Source organism: Mixophyes fleayi, chromosome 1 (genome assembly GCF_038048845.1).
Source record: "Mixophyes fleayi isolate aMixFle1 chromosome 1, aMixFle1.hap1, whole genome shotgun sequence".
NCBI classification, from domain to species: Eukaryota; Metazoa; Chordata; class Amphibia; order Anura; family Limnodynastidae; genus Mixophyes; species Mixophyes fleayi.
The window spans coordinates 74,995,128-75,016,584 of record NC_134402.1 but is presented as its reverse complement, the minus strand read 5'-3'; the positions used below and the strand labels follow the sequence as shown (position 1 = coordinate 75,016,584).

The window sequence follows — 21,457 nt, the reverse complement described above, 5'->3', positions numbered from 1 at the left end:
CAAATTTACTACTTTTTTTTTTTTTTTTGCTTTGCTCTCCTTAATGACTCAGGCCCTAAATATCTTTCATTTATTGTTGTCTCTATAAACTATGCTGATACGGTGTAATACATGCAAGAGTCTGATTCGGGCAAAAGCCTTATTCCTACTCATATTGTTGTCAATATGGGAAAAATGTAACTTTGTAAATTCTGCACTCTGAAAAACAAGATTGCCAGTCTATTACTTGATGAGAGTGTACAGAATGATTGAGGAATATATTCTACACGTTTGTATTATGCCCAAAAATTTTAAACTTGAATGCCATGAACCAAGCCCAGATTTTTCTGTCTTAGACATGTCAATTCATTGATTTACATAGAATATGATCGTTTATCTGGAAACCTGTTATCCAGAAATTTAAAAAATATAGTAGGAATGGTAGCGGCATTTGGTAAGAATGGTTTGCACCTTGACATGTTTACCAAGTGTCTTACAGTTACTGCCAAATATATTAATGGAGAGTGGATGCCAGAGCATTTTCACGTGAGCATTTATATGTTTCAAGTATACTGCTTCATCTCTTAGAAAATATAAAACTTAACCGCAAGCCCCAGGCATTCCAGATAATGGATCTATTACCTGTATGTATTGGGTTTATCAGCTTGTTGAGGAAATTCTCATGCTGTGCATTAACTAGATTACACATAAAATGTCCTCTCCACACCAATAATGAAACCTGTTAATTTGTATTTCAGTAGCATGTACTACAGAAGTGGTTTTATATTTGCTATATTACAGTGCTGTTATCTATTCCAACCAGAGTAATTAAATAATACACAAGTTAACATATTTACTACCTTAAAATAGCAGAATCATGAATAAGTGGTCTCTAGCATTTGAGATCTGCAGCTTCTGGATAATCACTACACTAGGCACATATAGTTGGTTCCCTCGCTGTTACCCGACCAGTCTACAATTTTCAGCAGTAACCCCACCTTTGAAGTAGCTCTAAATCTTGTCTGACCAATATCACGATGCAATCACAGCAGCTCTCATCAACTGAAGACACTGCATAGACAGTACTGCCTACTTGGCGAGAAGAGATTATTGTACTTGAAGTTATCATTAAAGTGTTGCTGGGACAGCACCTCCCATAACAGGCTGTCCCAACACAGACTGATTTGGCAGGGAACCTCTTGTGCCGCAGAGCTACTAATGACTTCCATCCCGGCTGTAGTTACTGTGTGGCCATAGGTCAGTCATAGCTTGTTTAATAACCCTATTGCGCCATCAACATAGAGAGCTTTAGGGGAGGTGGTAATGATTGAAAACTTTAGTGAACACTAAATATCTGTGATATTTCTAGCATTATAGTAATAACTAGATCCGATCCATTATTTTGCCTCAATCCCACGAAAATGGATTTATTTGCAGGATTTATTGCTTAGACCTCTTTCATAAAATATCCCTTAATGTGTTTTCTCAAAGCCTATTAAATGGCAAAAAATCCAAAATATAGTGCAAGTTAATAAACCTGTACAGACATGTTCCTGACAATTGCTCACTTGGATTTGTATCAGTTTCGACATTCCCTTAAGTAAGCCTATATGGCGAAATGTATATCGGAGTGTACGTCTTTGTGACGTCACATACCTGGAAATTGGAAGCAGGCAGCGGCGAATGCTGTGATTATGGGGCACATTTATCATTTATCGGGCAAAACGAGAAATACTTATCAATCCGTATCGCATGGATAAGGATTGATGTATTTCTCAAATTTATGAAAAATGGAACACAGAAACAGCAGTTCCGAAAAACTGTTGTTTCTGTGATAAAAAAAACCATACTCACCACTGCCTCTTCGGTCGCGCTGGCTCCGGATCTCCTCCTCTTCGGTTTACTTGCTCTTCTTCATGCAACTACGCATGTGCCGTCCGGAGAGCTTGAGGCTGTGACAGGGAGGGATCACAAGATCACTCCCTGCGCATGCGCTGTCCAGCTCTGTTCTCCGGAGCAGAGCTGGACATACCGAAGAACAGAAGTTTTACCAGCATTTCGGATGATGTACGCCAGCTTCAGCTTTAACACAACAAGTTCCCGAAAAAAACATTTTTTCGGGACTTGTTAGATTGCGGCCAGGAGCAGTCCCCATTCTGTTGAATGGTGACTGCTCGCAAAAACGATCAGGAGTGCAAAGCAGCATATATCAATGATATCTGCTGCGATGCACCTTTAATAAATTTGCGGAGAGCACATCGTGGCCTAATTTACACGGTAAGTGCACGATATTGCATTACCGTGCTTTCTTAAATATACCCCTATGAGAGCTATCTACGCACAGTGGTTATTATTATGGAGTGATTTTTCAACAGGGTCATAAGAGAAGGGAGTGTCGATACTACCATCAGCGATTCACGCTTTATTACCGCTGATAGATAATCTTAGAGATACAGCACTAATGTTAAGTCCTTATACCTGGATGCATGCACAGACATTTAAATAGTGCTGCATCTTATTCTAGTGTTTTGTAACTAGAATTGACTACTCAATGGCGATTTAGTCAAACATCAAGCAGCAAGCCTAATCCTCTGGTGTGTGACATTGCCTTTCATATAATATGCAATGAATACTTAAACTTTGTTGAATAATAAAACAAACATCTTCATTATTTAGACTGTAAGCTCCATTGGGGCAGGGACAGATGTGAGTGAGTTCTCTGTACAGCGCTGCGGAATCAGTGGCGCTATATAAATAAATGGTGATGATGATAATTAGGGTCATTCAACAAAGGACCCAGTATGAATTCAATGGGTCCCCATGTATCTTGTTTAGTTTGTTCAGCTACATGTGGTCAAATTGGACAGTGGTCCAGTTGCCCGATCTTCAGGCCGATTAGCAGGATCATGGTGTGGCCACCTTAAAAATCCTTAATGCCTCATTTGGTTTTAACATCTCTATGAGATGGAGAAAGCACGGACAGAAACATAGTAAGTTGTTTATTGACAAATGGTTGACATGTAATTAAGTACTCTCTTTTGAACATAATATACTGTCATTTTTTGTGTTAAGACATGTTCCACCAACGATAATTTTCTAATACAACATACCAGATACTTATGATTAATTACTCATTACTACAATTTGCGTGACTATGTGACACTCCCAGATAAAGCAAATAATGTGATTTGCAGTGACATGTCTGCAATTATTCTATTTAAGCTTTCTAATGGGTGTAAACACAAGTGAGACCATAGAAATGGATATGTCAAAATAATGTTTGTGTCTTTATAGGCTTTATTTGGTTGACCATTTTCAGACAACCTCAACATAATGTGTCCTGCCCCATCCATATAGCAACTAAGGGGATGTCCGCTTGATCACATTTGGAGAGCTGTCTTGCTACTAAATGTGCAGCTTTCCTCCTGCAGAAAGAGATTAACAGCTGCAAGGTTCCATGGAGCGCTATTACAGCACTATGGACAAGCTGATTTCTTTTGCACTGACAGCCTTGGCAAGATCCAGGTCCTTAGAAGAGCTATATGTATGATGCTGGATTGCATAGTATATTTGCTGTTTCCATTTACTTTCTATTTCGTCCAAAAAACATAACAGGCTTTAGAAAGGTTAGTAAACGAGGAAATAGATAAAAAAAAAAGTGCCTGAAAGATATTATTGCAATAAATAACTTTCATGACACATTGATAGCTTTAGACCAGTGATGGGCAACAGGTGGACCTAGGGCTGCATACGGCCCTCTGACCTTCACCTTATGTCCCCAGCTCCTTCCTGCTTTATTTTAGTTTTTATGGTTTGTAACACTTGTTTAAAATGCCTGATGATATGTTGTAAGAGTTAGACGTCTCTTTCTTTAGTGAAATGTATTGTTTAAGATATTACTGAGAGTAAGGATAATGTGCGGGCCTATTGAAGGTTAGAGAGCCGCCCAATGAGTCACCTGAGTTTATCAGGTTTTCTTTCACTACTTTAGACCATAGATCCTCAACCCATGGCTCAGAGATGCACACATTAGAAGAATAGCATGCACCTGATCTTTACACGCCACTTGTAACGCTCACTAATCCTGGCCTTGTGTTTCTCGCAGCACTGCATTTGATTTGTTTGTATTTCGAATAGGTGCATCCATTGACATCAATAGAAATTACTCACAAAAGTTAGGGGCTAAATTGATTTTTTTATCCATGGACCGCAGTACTTTAACATTCCGCACCATTATATCAAGAGTCCAGCATTGTTGTTATCCCACTCCTTGCACTTCTTTTTTTCCCCCACACAAGCAGTTGAACAGATGTTTAACGGCTATTTTAAAGGGATTTGTTTGCAAATATAGCCTATAGTATGTAATCACTCATTAGTTATACTTTCTATTAGAGCACACTTACCTCTCCTGCAGGTTTCTTTATCTTTTGACTGGGCATATGCCGTCCTCTGCATACACCTAGACTTTTGAAATTTATTGGATCATCATTGGGTATGTTGATAAATACACTGATATTCACTATTGTCCAGTGACTGTGGTCATCTTTGGACTATACTAACAGGCGCCAGTTACACTGTAAGTGATCTGGTTGTTTGGTCCTTTTTTCCCCTGTAGAAGCAGGTTAATTACATGCAAAACACATTGAATATGGTAGTGAAAGAACCATAATCTCCTTCACTGGAGATTACGAGTACTTAATTTCTGCGGCATCAGCCAATATTCTCACACATCAGAATCCTCTACAGATAAGCAATCTTAAAAATGTACTAATTGTGAGTGCAATTGTCCTTAAGTATTGTCACATTTTAGAACATACTACCCTATATTTATTTTTTATTTATTATAAAATAAAGATTTATTTTCACATCTTATTGGATCCACACATTTATTTATTACAATCAAAATGTGACTATCAATTACTGTTTTCCATTATTTGGATTTTTTACATAAACCATCATAATAAGTTCACACTATAGGTAATCGTTTCTCTCTCCCTTCTGCGAGCATATTGGGGATCAGTATTGATGACTGAAAAATCACTGATTCTTTAAAGACACATAAACTCACCATAGCCAAGTGAGCACTTTTCTCATCCTTTGGCACTGATCTGTCCAAATTCTGAACAGCAAAGGTCGTACCTCCTAAAACTTTAGGGCCACTTCCTCTCATTTTCTAAAACTTTTCAGCTTTTTTTTTTTTTTTTTTTGGCGTGCTTGGAAGTGTTTTATTTCATTGCAACATGGAGGCTTAAAATAGGTTCTGTTAAAAGTAAAAGTATAGTACAAGACAGCCAGATCTGAGCTAGTGCAAAATGAAATTCCTTTTGTGGAGTGGACATGGGAATGCTCCTCTCTGAACCACACCTGAAATGTAACTTTTAAATCCATTTATCTTGTTCTAATAATCCTGTTCTGCAAATGGAAATCTGTTTTTACACTGTTCTGCAAAATCATGCACATCTGTGGACCTACTCTTTAGTTTTCAAGGAGTGCCCTCACTCTGCCCAACTTCTCCTCCTTGCCTGCGCAAACTTTGCTAGCGCACAGAGCAGTGCCACACGGAAATGCATACCTCCCAACTTTATCCTCCAATCAGATCATAGTGTATGTTTACTACATCACAACAGAGGCATGGTCACAGGCTCAGGGCGTGCCTAGCACTTTAGGACTTATGAAGCGCTAGGCAGCCCATAACCCCCATATTATCTTACATGTATTGCCTTGCACACGGCATCTGTTCATCACTGCTCAGATGTCCCACCTTAATCAGACTAGTTGGAAGATATGCAAATGAGAGGTGTATATTATGTCTAGAAAGTAACCTCCAAATGATCTTTGTGCTTTTTATTTATTGCATAAAATTTTGCCGCGTATCTGAGGCATATTCCCTGACTTGTCAAGCTCCAAACCTATGTTTCTTGTCTAGAACACAGTAAAGCACAAGTGACTTGCACACAAGTGACTGTCTCTGCAATTTGTTCATGGGTCACTTAGCAAGTGGCTTAAAGTCAGTGTACTCAACTAATGTGATTTTTGTTCTGAAAACAAACATCCTTTATATAAGAGAAATATCTGAGAAAAATGATACAGCTGAAAACTGGAATCAGAGCGACAAAACTTCCTTTACCCCTCTCTGGAAACTTATGACAGTATGACAGACTGATGTGAAATAATGTGCATTGTTACAAATATCTATATAAATATCCTTGTTCCACATTCCTTTAATGTACAAGTATTTTATAAGCTGTTTATCTATTACTTTACTCATTATTATGTGTTTATAGAAGTGTGTATACTCTAATTCTTCATTGCCTCATTCCACTGATACATTTTTGCATTAAACATATAAATTTCTAGTTGTTGTAAAGTGCTATTTCATGTAAGGACAGCTTTTTATGTCAGCTGTAATAACAAGTTAATGTTGAAAATGAGCTGTTTAAGATCTGATTTACATGGCATAAAAGAATAGTCCAACATTCCTGAAGTGGATTTAACTTGAAATGTGACACCACTGTTTTCGCTGAGCTTTATGTGGTGCAAACATTGTAATTGTTTTCCTTCTTATCTTAATTTGGTGCAGAAATAACATTCAGTTAGGCTGAAATATTTTCAAACTGCTTTCCTGTTGCTAATATTAGCCAGATAGAATGTATACAAGTTACATCAGAGGGAGCTTTAGATGTAAAGTACAGTCCCTGTCAGCTGCTTAGCAGGTGCAAGGAATAGATGACCTCTCCCTGCTCCCTCAGTCCATATGTTTAGATCTATGATAACATCACCTCTTCCTTCTGAATGCATTGGCTGGAACATCCTACATGATCTGTCCTGGGGCAATCCCTGTTTGTGAAATGTTATCCACATACTGAAAGGAAGTAAATGGAGATAGATTTCTGAGCTGAGTTTAATTTATTTGCTTTGCTCCTTGGATATAAACCACTATTAACACCTGATGAACTACCACTTTGCACACTGTCATAAGTAATGAACAGTGATACAGTTTAACTGTTGAATTGTATTTTATTTAAACCTGTACAAATAAGTTACCACCAGCTTGGAGGTTTCCTCTTACTCTCTATCTACAGTACCATACAAACCCAGTTCACATACTGACCCACTTTGCTCCCGAACTTCCCATTATTTGAGAGGTGTTTCTTAAAACATGCAACTGCAATAGTAAATTAAGTGGGACCTTTAGGAGCATTTTGTATTAGGTATCAGAGAATCAGAAACTCCTATGGAGGAGAAATCTCCACAGCACTGTTATGGGTTTTATTTTTTCACATGGTAACAGTATGACACCTGATAAATAAAAAAATTGTCCCAATGATAATTAATGTGTCAGGAGTGATTTGATTTACTACACAGAACCTTGTAGAAGTGTACTGTAACCACTTGTAAAACCATTTATTACCTGTCTGTGTTTCAACAATGACAAATGTATAGGTGGGTACAACTGCAACTTCACCACAAGCCAAGACCCATATTGCTCAAAAATCATGCTTACATTCCTTGCAGTGGTGCAGCCCCGCAGACCCGACTCCATATTGTTCTTTAAGATAAAAGGGTTGCAAGGCTATTTCTTTAATCTTTTCAGTATGCCAAATAATGACAGCATTACACAGTATTACACAGTCATCACAACATTGCCATTGTTAAGGTAAACAAAACGACAGTATGTGTGTATATACACACATACACACATACATACATACACACACACATACATACATACATACACACACACACACACACACACACACACACACACACACACACACACACACACACACACACACACACACACACACACACAGGAAGCAGGGATGGCTTCCAATAGTGTAGTATTTTTGGGAAATTTATACCCCCCTCTCAAAGTGATATTATTCTGTGTCCCTGATTTATAAATAAAAGATGCACATCTATATAAGAGTCCAGAATTCCAGAGGTCAGGTTGTGCTGTTATATCCCAGTCCAAAGTGCCGAAAACAAAAGAATATCAAAAATAGTGTAGTATGTTTTATATATACTGAGTGGTTATTTCACCCAGTAATATATGTGTGCACCTGACATAGAAGAACAAATGCTTATCTGTACTGTTTCACGTTGCTTGTAACACATTTGATCCACTCTGTTATTCTCCAAAACATAGAGATTCATAGACCATATAGTGTAGTATGTTTACTACATATAGATTTTAATATAAAACACATATACATTTTGCACTCACAATGTACAATATAATAAAATCTTTCCTGAAGACCTGACAGCTTGGTCAGGATTTATCAGGAAATCAGTCCATACTTTCCCTCATTCAAAGGGGCAGGAAACATCAGATGGAAGGAATTATCTCCAGAAGAGAAGAGTAAATAAATCCACTGGGTAATGTACGATTAATGCGGTTTTTCTCAACATGTTTCATCTCTGTGTTGAGACTTCATCAGGAGGGATTAAAACATGTCCATGTTACATATTTATAGAGGTGCCATCATATGCATTGTGCAGAGCGAGTCACCGCGCATGCAGGTACCACTATATTAGCTGTGATTCTGCCATTCCAACAATAAACATGACACAGAGGATGTCTCAACTTGGTATCACCTTATCGGCCTCCTTAATTAGTATTTACACGGTGTCACAGAAATATGGAATGTGCATGCGTAAGATGGCTCTCTTCACTACTACACTATTGGACGCCCTCTCTCCTTATTCTGTTTACTAGATATTATTATTTGACTGGATTTATTACCTGATCTTTTGAAGGAAGGCAGCTGCCTCATACAAAGGATGATAAGAGGTGTTTATGGACTATATTTCTCTGAAAAATGAATATTGGGTTGAGCGCCGTCTTTTACATATATATATATATATATATATATATCTATCTACTATATAAATGCCTAGTGGCGTGTGTGAAAAAAAAAAAACAAGCTGCAGCGCCACCTGCTGGGCAGAGTTATACACTGACCTATATATTTCTTGAAGGAGAAGTGACAGTTGGGAGTGGTTGGTGGTTGCCGGGGGTGACAGTGGGGAGTTTTTAACACCTTAAGTAGCTTGATGAAGGATGTGGCGATGAAGATGAAGGATGAGGTGATGGAGAAAAATGATGAGGGGGTGACATGTGGACAAAACCACGTTAAAAAAGGGCGCTTGCGTCGGGAAGTAACGCTCTTCCCCTGAGGAGGCCTGGGCTAGGCCCAAATGCATGACAAGAACCCTTTTAACACCTTAAGTATCTTGATTTGACTAGAATGCATGAGTATCATGCACGGGTTAACTTGTGTATATATATATATATATATATATATATATATATATATATATATATGTCAACTCAATCACAGCAAAATGAGTATACCTAGAAGTTAAAATATTAAGTGTCTCTCATGATTTATACATTATTTTCACTGACTCTTAAAATTCATATCAAGTTAGTGCAAGTCTCACAAACAGTGAAGTAGGTGGATTGATAGCTATTAAGAATGTTCGAGAACATAACATTTTTTCAGATCAATTAAAACTTTACGAGTCTGAAGTGATTATTTACAGTATTGCAAGGTATATGAACCCAGGCACTTTGGAGTCTTAACACATAAAACAGGAAATATATTCTGGACTTCAATACAGAAGTTAACTAAGTCCTGGGGGTAAATGTATCAAGGTCCGATTTTGACAGCGTATTCATCACTCCGCTACGCAATGAACGTAGTACATGCGCAATGAACTACGCTCATTGCATAAGCTATATTTACAGTATTAGGTGATATCCCCAATAGCGTGGGAAAATCACCTAATACAGTACATAGACTTTGGGCAATGAACGTACGTTCATTGCGTCGCGGACCTCCTACTAGGTAGGAGGTGTTTGCGGCGGCTCGTTTTTTTTGTTTTTCTTCAATCGATAACAAAGTGTCGGGATCTACAAATATGGGGCCCTCCTGGCTGAAGAAAAGAAGGCTACTATCAACAAGGGGCCCCTCCTGGGCAAAGCCAAGAAGAGATTTTTCAAGCCAGGACATTTGGATGGTATAAATACTGTGGGACTGGGGCAAGCCTGGACATTTGGATGTACAATTTATTTTTGGACTTTTACAAGCCTGAACTTTGGATGGTATAAATACTTTGGGACTGGGGCAAGCCGGACATTTGGAATTACAAATTGTTTTGGGACTTTAATGACAGAAAGAAGACTTCATTGGTGAGTATTAGGGGTTTTATTATTTTTAATAAATATATATGGTGTAAATGAGGGCTGTTACTCTGTTTATTGTGGGTTTTTTATTTTTATTAAATTTTAGTGGCTGTAATAAGGGTGTTGTGGTTTTTTAAACATTTTCTTTTATGGAACTACAGATCCCAGCCAGCCATGGATGTCAGGGCACGTTGGCACTTGTGGTTCTCCAAGTGCCAACATGCCCTGGCTGCTGTGGGTATGCTGGTGCTTGTAGTTATACAAGCAGCAGAATGGCCACACTATTTTGGGCAACCTGGCTGGCTGGGACTTGTAGTTACACAAAACAAAATGGCGTCTGTTTGTTATCTTAACTCTTTATCGCCGTTATTACCCTACTACCCACAGCCCAGGGGTAGTAGTAAGAGCCCTAGTGCTATCAGCACTGGGCTGGGGGTCTCTAGGGGGGGGCCCGCTCATTTTTTTCGGCGGACCCCACTCCCTAGGGAATCCGGCCCAGGGCTGAACAGTCTAGGCTTGGTTAGTCATTATGGCAGGGGGACCCTTGCTGCGTGTCCCACTGCAATAGTGCTGCCAACCCAGGCTGGTTTGCCTAGTGCTGGTTAAGTGAAAATCTGAAGGACCCCACGCAAAATTTTTCCCCGATTTTCACGGAACCAGCAGTAGTCAGGCAGCACTAGGGTTAAGCAGGAATAGAGGGGGGGACCCCACGCTTTTTTTTTTTTTTTTAACTTTCTTCTATTTTCCATTTTTACACTGCCAGGGTAGTGTAACAGTGATGTTTATACAACACGCTGCTAGCAAGCAGCGTGTTGTATCTGGCATGTTTGAAAGCAAACTCTCCTGAGTTTGCTTACTCGCAGCTTCATACATTTGAGACTTGTATAGATAGAGTGGCAAACAGTCAGGAGTTTGATCTCTAGCGATTTTGCAAATAGCGATTTTGACAGAAGCACAACTCTGGCGATTTTGCATGAAATCTCAGCTTCATACATCTGCGAGTTTCAACTCTCACGATAAAATCTCTGGATTTGCAAAATCGGACCTTGATACATTTACTCCCTAATCCTTTCAGACTGCTGCTGATGTTGGTAATATATTTCTAATGTAATAATAAATTTCTTTTTTTTTTTTTTAATGATCCAGTATATGTTACATTTAATGTTTAATAGCACATTATAACATTTCAAACTGCAAACAAGGTATCCCTAAATTGAATGTGAAACAATAATTGTATACCACAGCTATCTCCACGTGTATCTATTTGTTAGTTTGTAGTCAAGCTTAAAGTTCTACAAACAAGACATTTTACAGCTTGGATTTGGTAGTCCAACCAGATATACAGACAGGCTGACTGTTTTGATTGTAGTTACCAAGTGAAATGTTGATCCAATCATTGTCTGATACCCACTAACAAATATATTCTAACCTGAATCATGTTTCTGAACTATTTGTTTATCCAGATTCCTCTTGATTTGTTTGTTACCTACACACAAGATAATATATTGTTAAATTGCTTTCTAGAGAATTGCAATGCCATTGCTCTCTGTAAAAAAAAAAGTTAAGGAGGCAATATTTCAATTGTGAAATCCCCTCCTGTTTGCTTGTGAAGAGTGCTGTGCTTCATACCTACAGCAGAATTTGAAAGGAGAATATTAAATCAAATAATAAGACCATATTCCCCAAAATCCTAACTAGCATGTCAGTAAAACAATGAAACTACTGGTGATATATTTAAAACTTAGTAATACCAGTAGTTTCTGGTCCAGGGAAATCTATGGAGTGGGTGTACAAGACAAGCGCACTCTCCAAGCCAAATGGCATGTACAAAAATATCCTATGTACAAGTATAATGAGGAACTTGGTAGAGTTTGACAAGTAGTTGTTTGTGTATACATAATATGATTTGTATAGTATAGTTTAAAGAACACTTCAGTTCTACCTTTGAATTAATATCTGTCCACCATCTCTCTGTTTTAAACATGTGGCCTAAAACTTTACTATGAACAGTTTAATACCTCTGAAGGCTACACAATGTTACACTGTAGCTCAAATGCAATAATATCAAACTGCTTTCCTGAATTGAAAAAATATATGTGTGCAGAAAAAAGCACATTCCCAGAGCATTACTAACCATAATTGTATGATTTAATGCCTTGTTAAAGTGCACCTACCAGTACCACCATCTAGGGAAAACCAATTTCTTAGGTCATGTATACAAGGGCGATGAAAAACAGCACCTGTTAAAAGCAATAAAAAACCTTGGTCTTTGTGCTTGCGTTTAAAGAAACATTCAAAGCGTGTTCTCCCTACAGCATAGTATACTATGTTCTTAATGAGTGCTGTCATAGAACTCCATTCTAAGGTACTGAACGTTAACGTGTATAAATTGAGCAGGTAACATTAAATTTCAAAGCAAAAGAATGCTTGTCTAAAAGTGTGTGTGTACCGATCCATTATCTTACATAATCTTATCAATGCTAAAGGGCATTTAGCAAGCTTTTGGAATGTGCATTTAACACCTGATTTTGGCAATCGTGGGTCAAGTCCTAAGCCTCAATTTTGACAGTGCGTACAGTGCTCACAAGTGTTAATGCTAGGTAGAATATAATTGAGTTCCATAGGAGCGTTCATTAGGTACATAGTACACATGCTGCATGGACACTTTAAGAACACTCTGAATGTTCTGGTAAAAGTGAAGGGAAATATATGGATTACTTTTAACAGTTATTGTTTTTAAACTCTCATGTGTATAGGGCTTTACAGATGCTTCCAGTAATTTTTCAAGTTTTTTGTAAGTACGTTGTCCTAGTGCAAAATTACTGTTGTCATTTCCAAATCCTTTTTTGAGCTTTTGTCATGTTACTTGTATTGTTTGTTTTTTTTTAAAAAATAATCAGAAATGTGCAATACAAATAGAAGTCCATGTTCTGAGGTTTATATTGTCTTAAATCAACAAGGACATGTGATAATATGAAGTGGTTTATTTATAGTGAACTATACCAAAGAAACAAGACAGGAAATTGCAGCTGAAGCTCCTTTGCAGTGCAAGTGTATGGAGTATGACACCAGTACTGCTAGTTTGCAGCAGCATTCTATTAGTGTACTTAGTGTTTTTCTCCCAGTGTTTGGAAAACTTATTTAAAATGTTTCTGTTTGTATTATGAAAAGATACAAACAACTTAAAACAGGACATAAATTAACATTTAAAGTAGCAATGCAGATGATATGTGCTGTGATATTAAATTTGCTTTTAAAATTATCACATCCATAATCTAAATGAAGCAAGTAATAAAACACTATTGAATGTATGAGGAACATATCTATACCATAAAATACTTTAGAATAAAAAGGCATGTACTTAATGATAAAAAGCATTTGTACGATGTATATAAAACCACAGAACCACTTCTAATACACATTTTATTGTCCTCTAATAAGCAGCAAAAACACTAATCTTAGAAGCACTGAAGACCACATCCTCTACATGCCAAGTTAAGTCACCATTTGGTTTAACTCAGTAGTTACTAGTCAATGTCACCTGTTCTAGACTTTACACTAGAAACCATCTGTTTTTCTCATTACAGACCACCAACATTTAAGGAAATATAAAGATCTTTTAGTTTCTGTGAAAACAATAAATGTGATAAATGATCATCTAACATGATAATTTGAGTATCTGATCTCTTACTCAAAAGAATACTGATATTCACTTACCCTAGAGATGAGTAGGGGCTGATTAAAATCTATCCCCCCAGTCAGCCTGAATCCCCAAGGTGCAGGTCCAGGTAGGACCACGTTTTGTGGCATTTTGTATTCTTGTACTTATAAGAAAGTTTAGTGACGTAAGCAAAAAAGACTATTAATGCAGATATCTTAGCTGCAGTTCTTGAGATGATATCCTCCTGCAAGCAGCAGCTGAAACAGCCTGATCCCCCGATGCCTTATGATCTTCTCTTTATCCCTTTCCTCAGGCTGACGTCATTGCCTGGCCAGGAGACCTAGAGCGAGGAGAGTGAGAGGGGAGGAGTATGAGCACAAGGGATAGAAATATAGCAAGGCATGTGTTTTAGAGAGCAAGGATTTTTAAACCTTGGGGCACTTTAGTCATCATAAGTGTATTAACTCTTAAATTGGCTTTGCAATTAGGGTTCATTCATTCTTGGTTCACCTTCACATGCTAATTACACAATTACAAAGATTGATATATATTGAGAAAGGTGAAGTCATGTTTGGATTATTTCCAGAATTCTACATTAACACTTTGTTGAATTGTTCAGCTCTGCATAACTCAATCTGCAGCTATGCTAGTCTACAAATGCTGTATATAATTAAACTTGCAGTGGCCCTTGAACATTGTTCTGACATTCCTATTGTGTGCAGTATTTATTTATGTACAGTGACTCCTCAGGTAGTGAGAACTTGTAGTACATCCAGCAATTATCACAAGCTGGCTGTTATTAGTCTTATGGCATGTGATTTGGATGCGGTCACAATGGCGACACAGGAAATGTTGGCAGTTAACCTAGGAACACTTATAATATGTGCTGTAATAAATAACACATTTTGTATTGTATATTTAATAATTATTTGAAGATTTAGAGCTAGTATAGAATCACTTAGACTTTATGCCTTTCTATGGTAACTCCAGAGCCGTAGCTAGAAATGTTTGCGTCTGGGGCAAGATGAAAAATTGAAGTTCCTTAGCACTCATCTGTAACCTAAAATATTCATGTCCCTGCCCCCCATCCCTTCAGATTTGACCCCTGGGTGGTTGCCCTTGTCTCCCAGCTCTCGTTACGGCCCTGGGTTACTCGTCGAGATATTTGCTGTTCAGAAATACTGCAGTATAGGAATCCCTATTCTAATTGTATTTCGAGCTGAATAATTCAATGGCACACCAGCATTTTTGAAATTCTAAAAACATAGTTAAACAACACTATACTCTGTAGTCAAGTATGCACTTGTGTAATCTTTATTTTGCATTTTTCAGAAGCAACCTGACTTATTTTTTGCGTTTTCTTTGTTTAAAGAAAATTGTGCTAAAAAGTGTTTTTAATTCCAATTTGAAACACGCATAAAAATACAAGTGTGATCTTACCCTAATAAAAGATTTGCCAACTGTAGAACTTCTTGAGAGACAGAACTGTCAATTGCTGTTGGGGCTCTTTGAAGTTTCAACTTGTCCCTTGAGTACAATGTTTGAAGAGAATCTGATACAGTCTTATTTATATAATAATATATTACAGCATTGTTATGTATATAACTGTATCTGTCCATTTTTTTCCACTGCATCTTATGGTACTCGCATAATAAAGATGGAGGCACACATTGCTGGATCCAAGTGGGATAGAGAATAAAGGCAGAGCAAGGACCTAATAGCTCTCTGCATTAAATGGAGATGGAGTATGTGATGAACTAAGGTTGAGAGTTAGAGAACATGAAACCTTACAGTGCATCTTTAATGCAAAGAGTAAAATTAAATTGTTTGTAATCTGAAAAGTATATACTGCAATGTATAGTCCCTCAACTTCTGCCAAGCAAATTTTACAGTTAGGGTATGTTAGGCCAGACATTTGATCACTAACTCCACCAAAACCTCTTGAATTCAGATGGAGTTAATTTAAAAAATGAAATGACATTTGTCTTGGATGTGCTGTATGCCTGATACACCAGCTGTAGCGATCTATCACCACTCTATTGTCTCCTCTTACCGATCAGCCTGTTTCAAGCAGGTTATGTCCTAGCAGAAGTCAATGCCCCCTTTCTCTGTGAACTTCCCATTCATGATATGGTTTAGGAGTAGGTGGCACCCGCTTGCCCTGTATTAAAGTAATTCTATCGTTTTCCAATAAGCATTGTCTAAGCAATTTCTTGTGTTTCCAAAGCACAAACAATTTATTTAGCAGATGCAAAATTTAGCAGTTGAATACATAATTATAATACAGTATAGCCGATACCAAAGATACATACATGCCACTGAGCTCGATTGCGCTAGCTGCGCTCCACTGGTACCAGCTTACAGTACTTCACTCCAGAATACTGTGGTCAGAGAATGACTGAAGCCAGTGCCAGCAAAGCTGTATTATATACACTCAGTGTTACAGAGGAAACAATGCAGCTGATGTGGCTTGCTTGTATTATTCCAGGCTTCAGGAAGGTCTTGTGTACTGCAGGTCATAGGCCAGTTCAAACCAAAATATCCAAAGGTGGGGGTCATCTCTCCAGGGGATGTGCTCCGACTTTCCCGCCAAGAATCCAGTTTCAACTAGTCTATTTGCATTTTAAAGTCTGTATCAGTTTAAACATTTATTCCCTAACATCGCTAACTAGAGTATGCAATGTGCGATCTCTTCGGCGAATGAACCGGACAACTGCTGATGAATAGGGGATTAAAATGATACTAAACGTGAAATAGTTCCTGCAACCTGAACCTTAAATATCACTAAAGTGTACATATAAACTTAAAATATATAACTTTAACTTAAATACCATCTGCTCATAAATCACTGGGGAATGGAACCATTATAATATGAAATATATAAATAACTAAATTTCAGAGTGCGAGTGTGTGCGTGTGTATTTTACTGCGTGCTCGCACCATGCCACGTGTTACGTGGCATACTGATCGCAATCTCACGGTAAAACAATATTAACCAATATACTTTCGTTCATCCAATTATACGAGTTTGACACCTGTTTCTAGCATAGAATAGAACAGTAGCACTGATCAATGCATCGCTGAGCCACATATAAAAAATTTGGGTAAGGGCCTCTTTTGAGTTTGCACAGACCTCAGCACTCGGATAGATACGTCCAAACCCAGACTCCAGCAGGGACAGATACGTCAGAAATGCAGCTTGCTGCACTGGGCTGATGTGCAACACTCGGACAGCTCATCATTCTTTGTGTTGAGTGGTGCCCATTTATTTAGCAAGCATAAAAATTTTAACTGAAACAAGGGGAAAACATTACAAAAGAATTAATATATTTCCTATGCACTCGACAGATAGATGAAACCTATTGCATTAATTAAAATGAAAGTGGAATTGGTTGCATACTTTGCAAAGTATGCATTAGACATCCACCACCTTAACTATGCCTCCATTGTATTTCCTTACCCTAATTGGAGTACTGAGAGTAGGCTGCATGCATCTTTATAAATGAGGGGCCTGATTCATCAAGGCATGCATACTGAGCTCAACGTACGTTTGCTTAAAAATGCACGTAAATGGGCTCTGCTTACTCCCGAATTCAGGAATGGATGTGAAGAAAAGTGCGCTGATGAATTCGGGTGCAGAACTGTTCTGCTATACTTCACACGACACTGCATGTACGTCTGATGCCTATATGGAATATACATTTGCAAAATATATTTTTTTCTCGCATGAAATACATTTATTAGGGTGATATTTATGTCTACTGAAGATAAAATACAATTTTACAGTTTCTCCAGATTGCACACATGTTATAGCATGTATACGAGACTGTCATGACAAGACCTAGACTAGCTCTGTAGCTGGAACAAGAGATATGACAGAACTTTGAGATGCCCAAAGCTTGATTCAGGTATGGCTGTGTGCATTCGAATTTGGCACACCTTTACTTTACATTGACTACGGGCGAACGCCCCTTCCCCGTCCAATTTACTCCCAGAAATTGTAGGCTGTTGTAAGGGACCTTTGCTTATGTAGATGAAGTGAGAATTGCTTTTGTGGCGTGTGGCCTGGTTCTGGGGATATGATATGCACAAAATTGGCAGATACCCGCCTTGATATATCAGGCCCAGAGTGTGATATCTCAAGGTCTAATCATCCTAAAACGTTAACGTATCCCAGGGAAAGCCCAGAGCCTTACTATGGTAGCTTTATCCTGTTATCTCTAAATTCTAACTGATTACCTCTTTTTTATCACCACTAAATCTGAAGTACTACTGTACCGTATATAGTGTTACCCGTGGTAATTGAGCAAGAGCCCCATAGAGACGGGTAGGAGTCGCAAGGTGATCCCCACCTTTCGTGGTACCCATGAAAGAGGCACTACTGAGAATGGTTGCCTGGAAACTGACACATTGAGAAATCTGAACAAGAGGGGGAGAGTCCGCAAATGCAAGGTCCTAAAAGAAAGAGAGGAGCCTTTGGATGAGAAGTTGCCTGGAGATAGAGACATGGAATGGTGTCGCAAGCCCAGGGAGGGAGTGAGTGCATGGTTTATGTTACGGGATGATATTGTGCCCTGACAGAAGCCTGTACTAATGTATAGCAGTATATTTGGACCCTGTAGTTAGGGAACTGCTGAAAGGCTGCAAGCCTGCAGTGAGAGGATCACTGGTGACTGGAAGTGTTCCATAGAGTATTTGCATCATGAGGTTTATGATGGAAGGTCCTTGAATATTTGTGACTACTGTACAGCAGCAGTAGGAGACCCTTTGGAAAGCACTCCCATTCCATGGGGGGGTCGCAGCATGAAGGCGAGGCTGTAGTGGAGGGGGGGCCCTGTTGTAGGGGATGCATGATAAGTGTGCATGAACCTCTGGTCTCTGCCTACTGTGTGCCTGTACTCATGATTACTCTGGCTGATGTGTAATATCTACACCGACAACACTGGGTACTGACAGTTTTGTGTTTGTTTCTGCTAAGTGTGAGCTATAAGAGTTGGTGATGGAATATAACTGCATTGCAACCATTATGCTTATTTGCTGGAGGAGTTGGCATTAAAGGAACAGAATTTTAGTGTAACTGTTATTTAAACCGAATTTTATTGTAACTGTGTAATTTGCATTGCATCGCCACTAGTTACCACTTCACTGTATCTGTGTTTAATTTCCTGAGTATTCAGGGGACCCCGTGTTTCTGTTGCCATTTACCTGTCAGTGAGAGCTGGTTGCTTTCAATTAGGTTGAGCTGCAATGCAGATGTGTTAGGGTGCTGTTGTTAGATGTCATGTTCTGCTATTTTTCCCTGGGTATGAGAGCTCCCTGCTTTCAATTGGACAGAGCTGCATTGCTGGTTGCTTGCGCTCTTTAAGACCTGTCCTGATTATCCATCTTTGCCAGTGATAGCGTTTTGCTTCTAGCTTCCTGGTTCCTGTGCTGTATTATTCTGTCTGCTTTCTGGTTCTGATCTCTGGCTATATCTTACTATGATTCTGGTTCTGATCATTGACTGCACCTGACTATGATTCTAGTTCTGTTCCATGGCTACGTCTGACTATAATTCTGGTTATGATTCCTAGCTCTGTCTGACTATTTGTGTTCCTGTTACCTGCCTGACTGCCAAATATCCAGTGCTCCATTCCTGGCTGAGGTGGTGGTCTCCCGAGAAAGCCGCAACAGTGGTTTGATTATCATTTATACAACCTGTTCTGTTTGCTGACATCTGGTGGTAAATGTCTCTGGGGTTACTCCAAATCCATTCTGGCCTGCATCCTGACCATCAGTTGTGCAGCTCCTCTCAATCCAATTAAAGTGGTAAGAATTTGCATTGTCTTTTGTACTGCTTCAAGTGCTATTGTGGCTGGCTGTTCTGAGGGACTATGGGTTTTTTCTCAGAATACTTTGGATACTCTGGACTTTTTTATACACATATATACCCATGTACAGTGTCTGCTGATTTAGGTTTGTCTCCTGCTCTGATATTCGGATTTTCTATATTTTGCATTTTTGCCTGTTGATTGCAGAGCCATGTGTATATGATTCTGAACTTGATAAATCTGTATATGATTCTGAAACTGATATCCTGCATCTGATACTCTGCATATACTGTTTTTTGCTGATCCATTGTGTTATAAAAGAGAGACTCATTTCAAGTGACACACCTCATAATTTCTGCTACTAACCTAACACTGTGGAAGAGGAGGAGAACAGCGAGTGGGTTATCCCAAGTAAGTGACTGTACAACACCAGACCAGTGGTATTTCACACTACTAGAGAGGCACATATTTTTATTTTTGCAAAAAGAACCAACTAAGCTCACTATGATCATGATTAATTACAGACCTAATATTTGTGGAAATGGAAATAGTTCGGTCTTCTTTCCCTTTTTAATTATCTTGATAAACGGGTTGTAACTTTGTAAGTTACAACCCGAGGCCCTCTAATTATCTATCCATTTTACAGAGTATGTTTAGTGCTTTATAAATACATTAGATTTATCAATCCATGAATTGACAACAAACTCAGCAATGTATAAGGAAACATATGAAAGGATGTACAGATCAAACCATTCTACATCTGCAGTGCTAGGGGGACCTTAACTCACTTTACTACAAGTTCCTGGAAGAAATACTGTAGCCTTGTAATATGAAGCATAAGAGTCTGTAGAGGTCAGGAAAGAAGAGATGCATTTGATTACCCTTTACTTGAGTGGGTAAGAAGCTAAAACAACTATGGGAATGAGTTTCCAAGGAGTACAGAATAGAGCACTGAAATACAAATTCAAGCTGCAGTTTCACAATCGAGTTAAACTGTCTATTGAAACTACCATAAATATATAGCATTTGTGTCAGGTTAAATATTTCCCCGAGATACCATGTGACAAACAGAATACTTTCCCAATATGCATATTACACATACGTACAAATTATAAGTAACAACTTTGGCAATATATTAGGCACATTCATTAGTAATTTGCTTTCCTGTTTGCCCCTGGAACCGCCTAAATGAATCAGTGTGTGGACTCAACAAGGCATTCAAAGTATGGCAAAAGGATGCAGACTTACGTTGAATACTTTTAATAAGGGTCATTTAAAAGCTCCCAGCACTTAACAATTAGGCACAAAGTTTTTTGTGCTAAGTGCATTTGAAGGTGTATACATTTACCCTGTCTTTGGAAAACCCCTGTACAATCAATCTACACTTACATTTGTTGGTTTGCAGATACTATGGAAGATGCGCATGGTAGAAATAGTAAAAAGTCACTTCACAGTCATCATTATCATTTATATAGTTCCACCAATTCCACAGCACTGTACAGTCCTTGACCCATTTAAGCAGACTAATTTTGTCAGCAGCCAGTTAACCTTCCAGTATAGTTTTGAAGTGTGGGAGGAAACTGGAGCACCTAGAGGAAACCCACACAAACACAGGGAGGAGATGCATACTCCATTCAGATAAGTCCCTGGTCGGGAATCGAATTCACGATTACAGCGCTGTGAGTCAGAAGTGCTAACCACTGAGCCACCGTGCTGCACCCAGTCCAACATACGTCTTTTTTGTGACCGCCCCCTTTATTGATTTAAACTTTTCATATTGTACTCATTAAACTCTGCTTAGTATAGCCTCATTTA

The 21,457-nt window shown here is 38.5% G+C and overlaps 1 protein-coding gene across 2 annotated transcripts in view; it reads right to left on the bottom strand.

Moving 5' to 3' along the window:
• Positions 1 to 14,112, bottom strand: part of PDLIM3 (PDZ and LIM domain 3) — a 48,743-nt gene extending 34,631 nt beyond the window's left edge. Inside the window, exon 1 of one of the 2 annotated variants that reach the window (XM_075196878.1) lies at positions 13,889 to 14,112. In XM_075196878.1, the coding sequence (XP_075052979.1) occupies positions 13,889 to 13,981 (93 nt within the window). In that variant the 5' untranslated portion in view covers positions 13,982 to 14,112. The remainder of the gene's footprint in view (positions 1 to 13,888) is intronic. The other variant, XM_075196868.1, reaches the window with a different exon arrangement.
• Between the last annotated feature and the right edge of the window lie 7,345 nt (positions 14,113 to 21,457).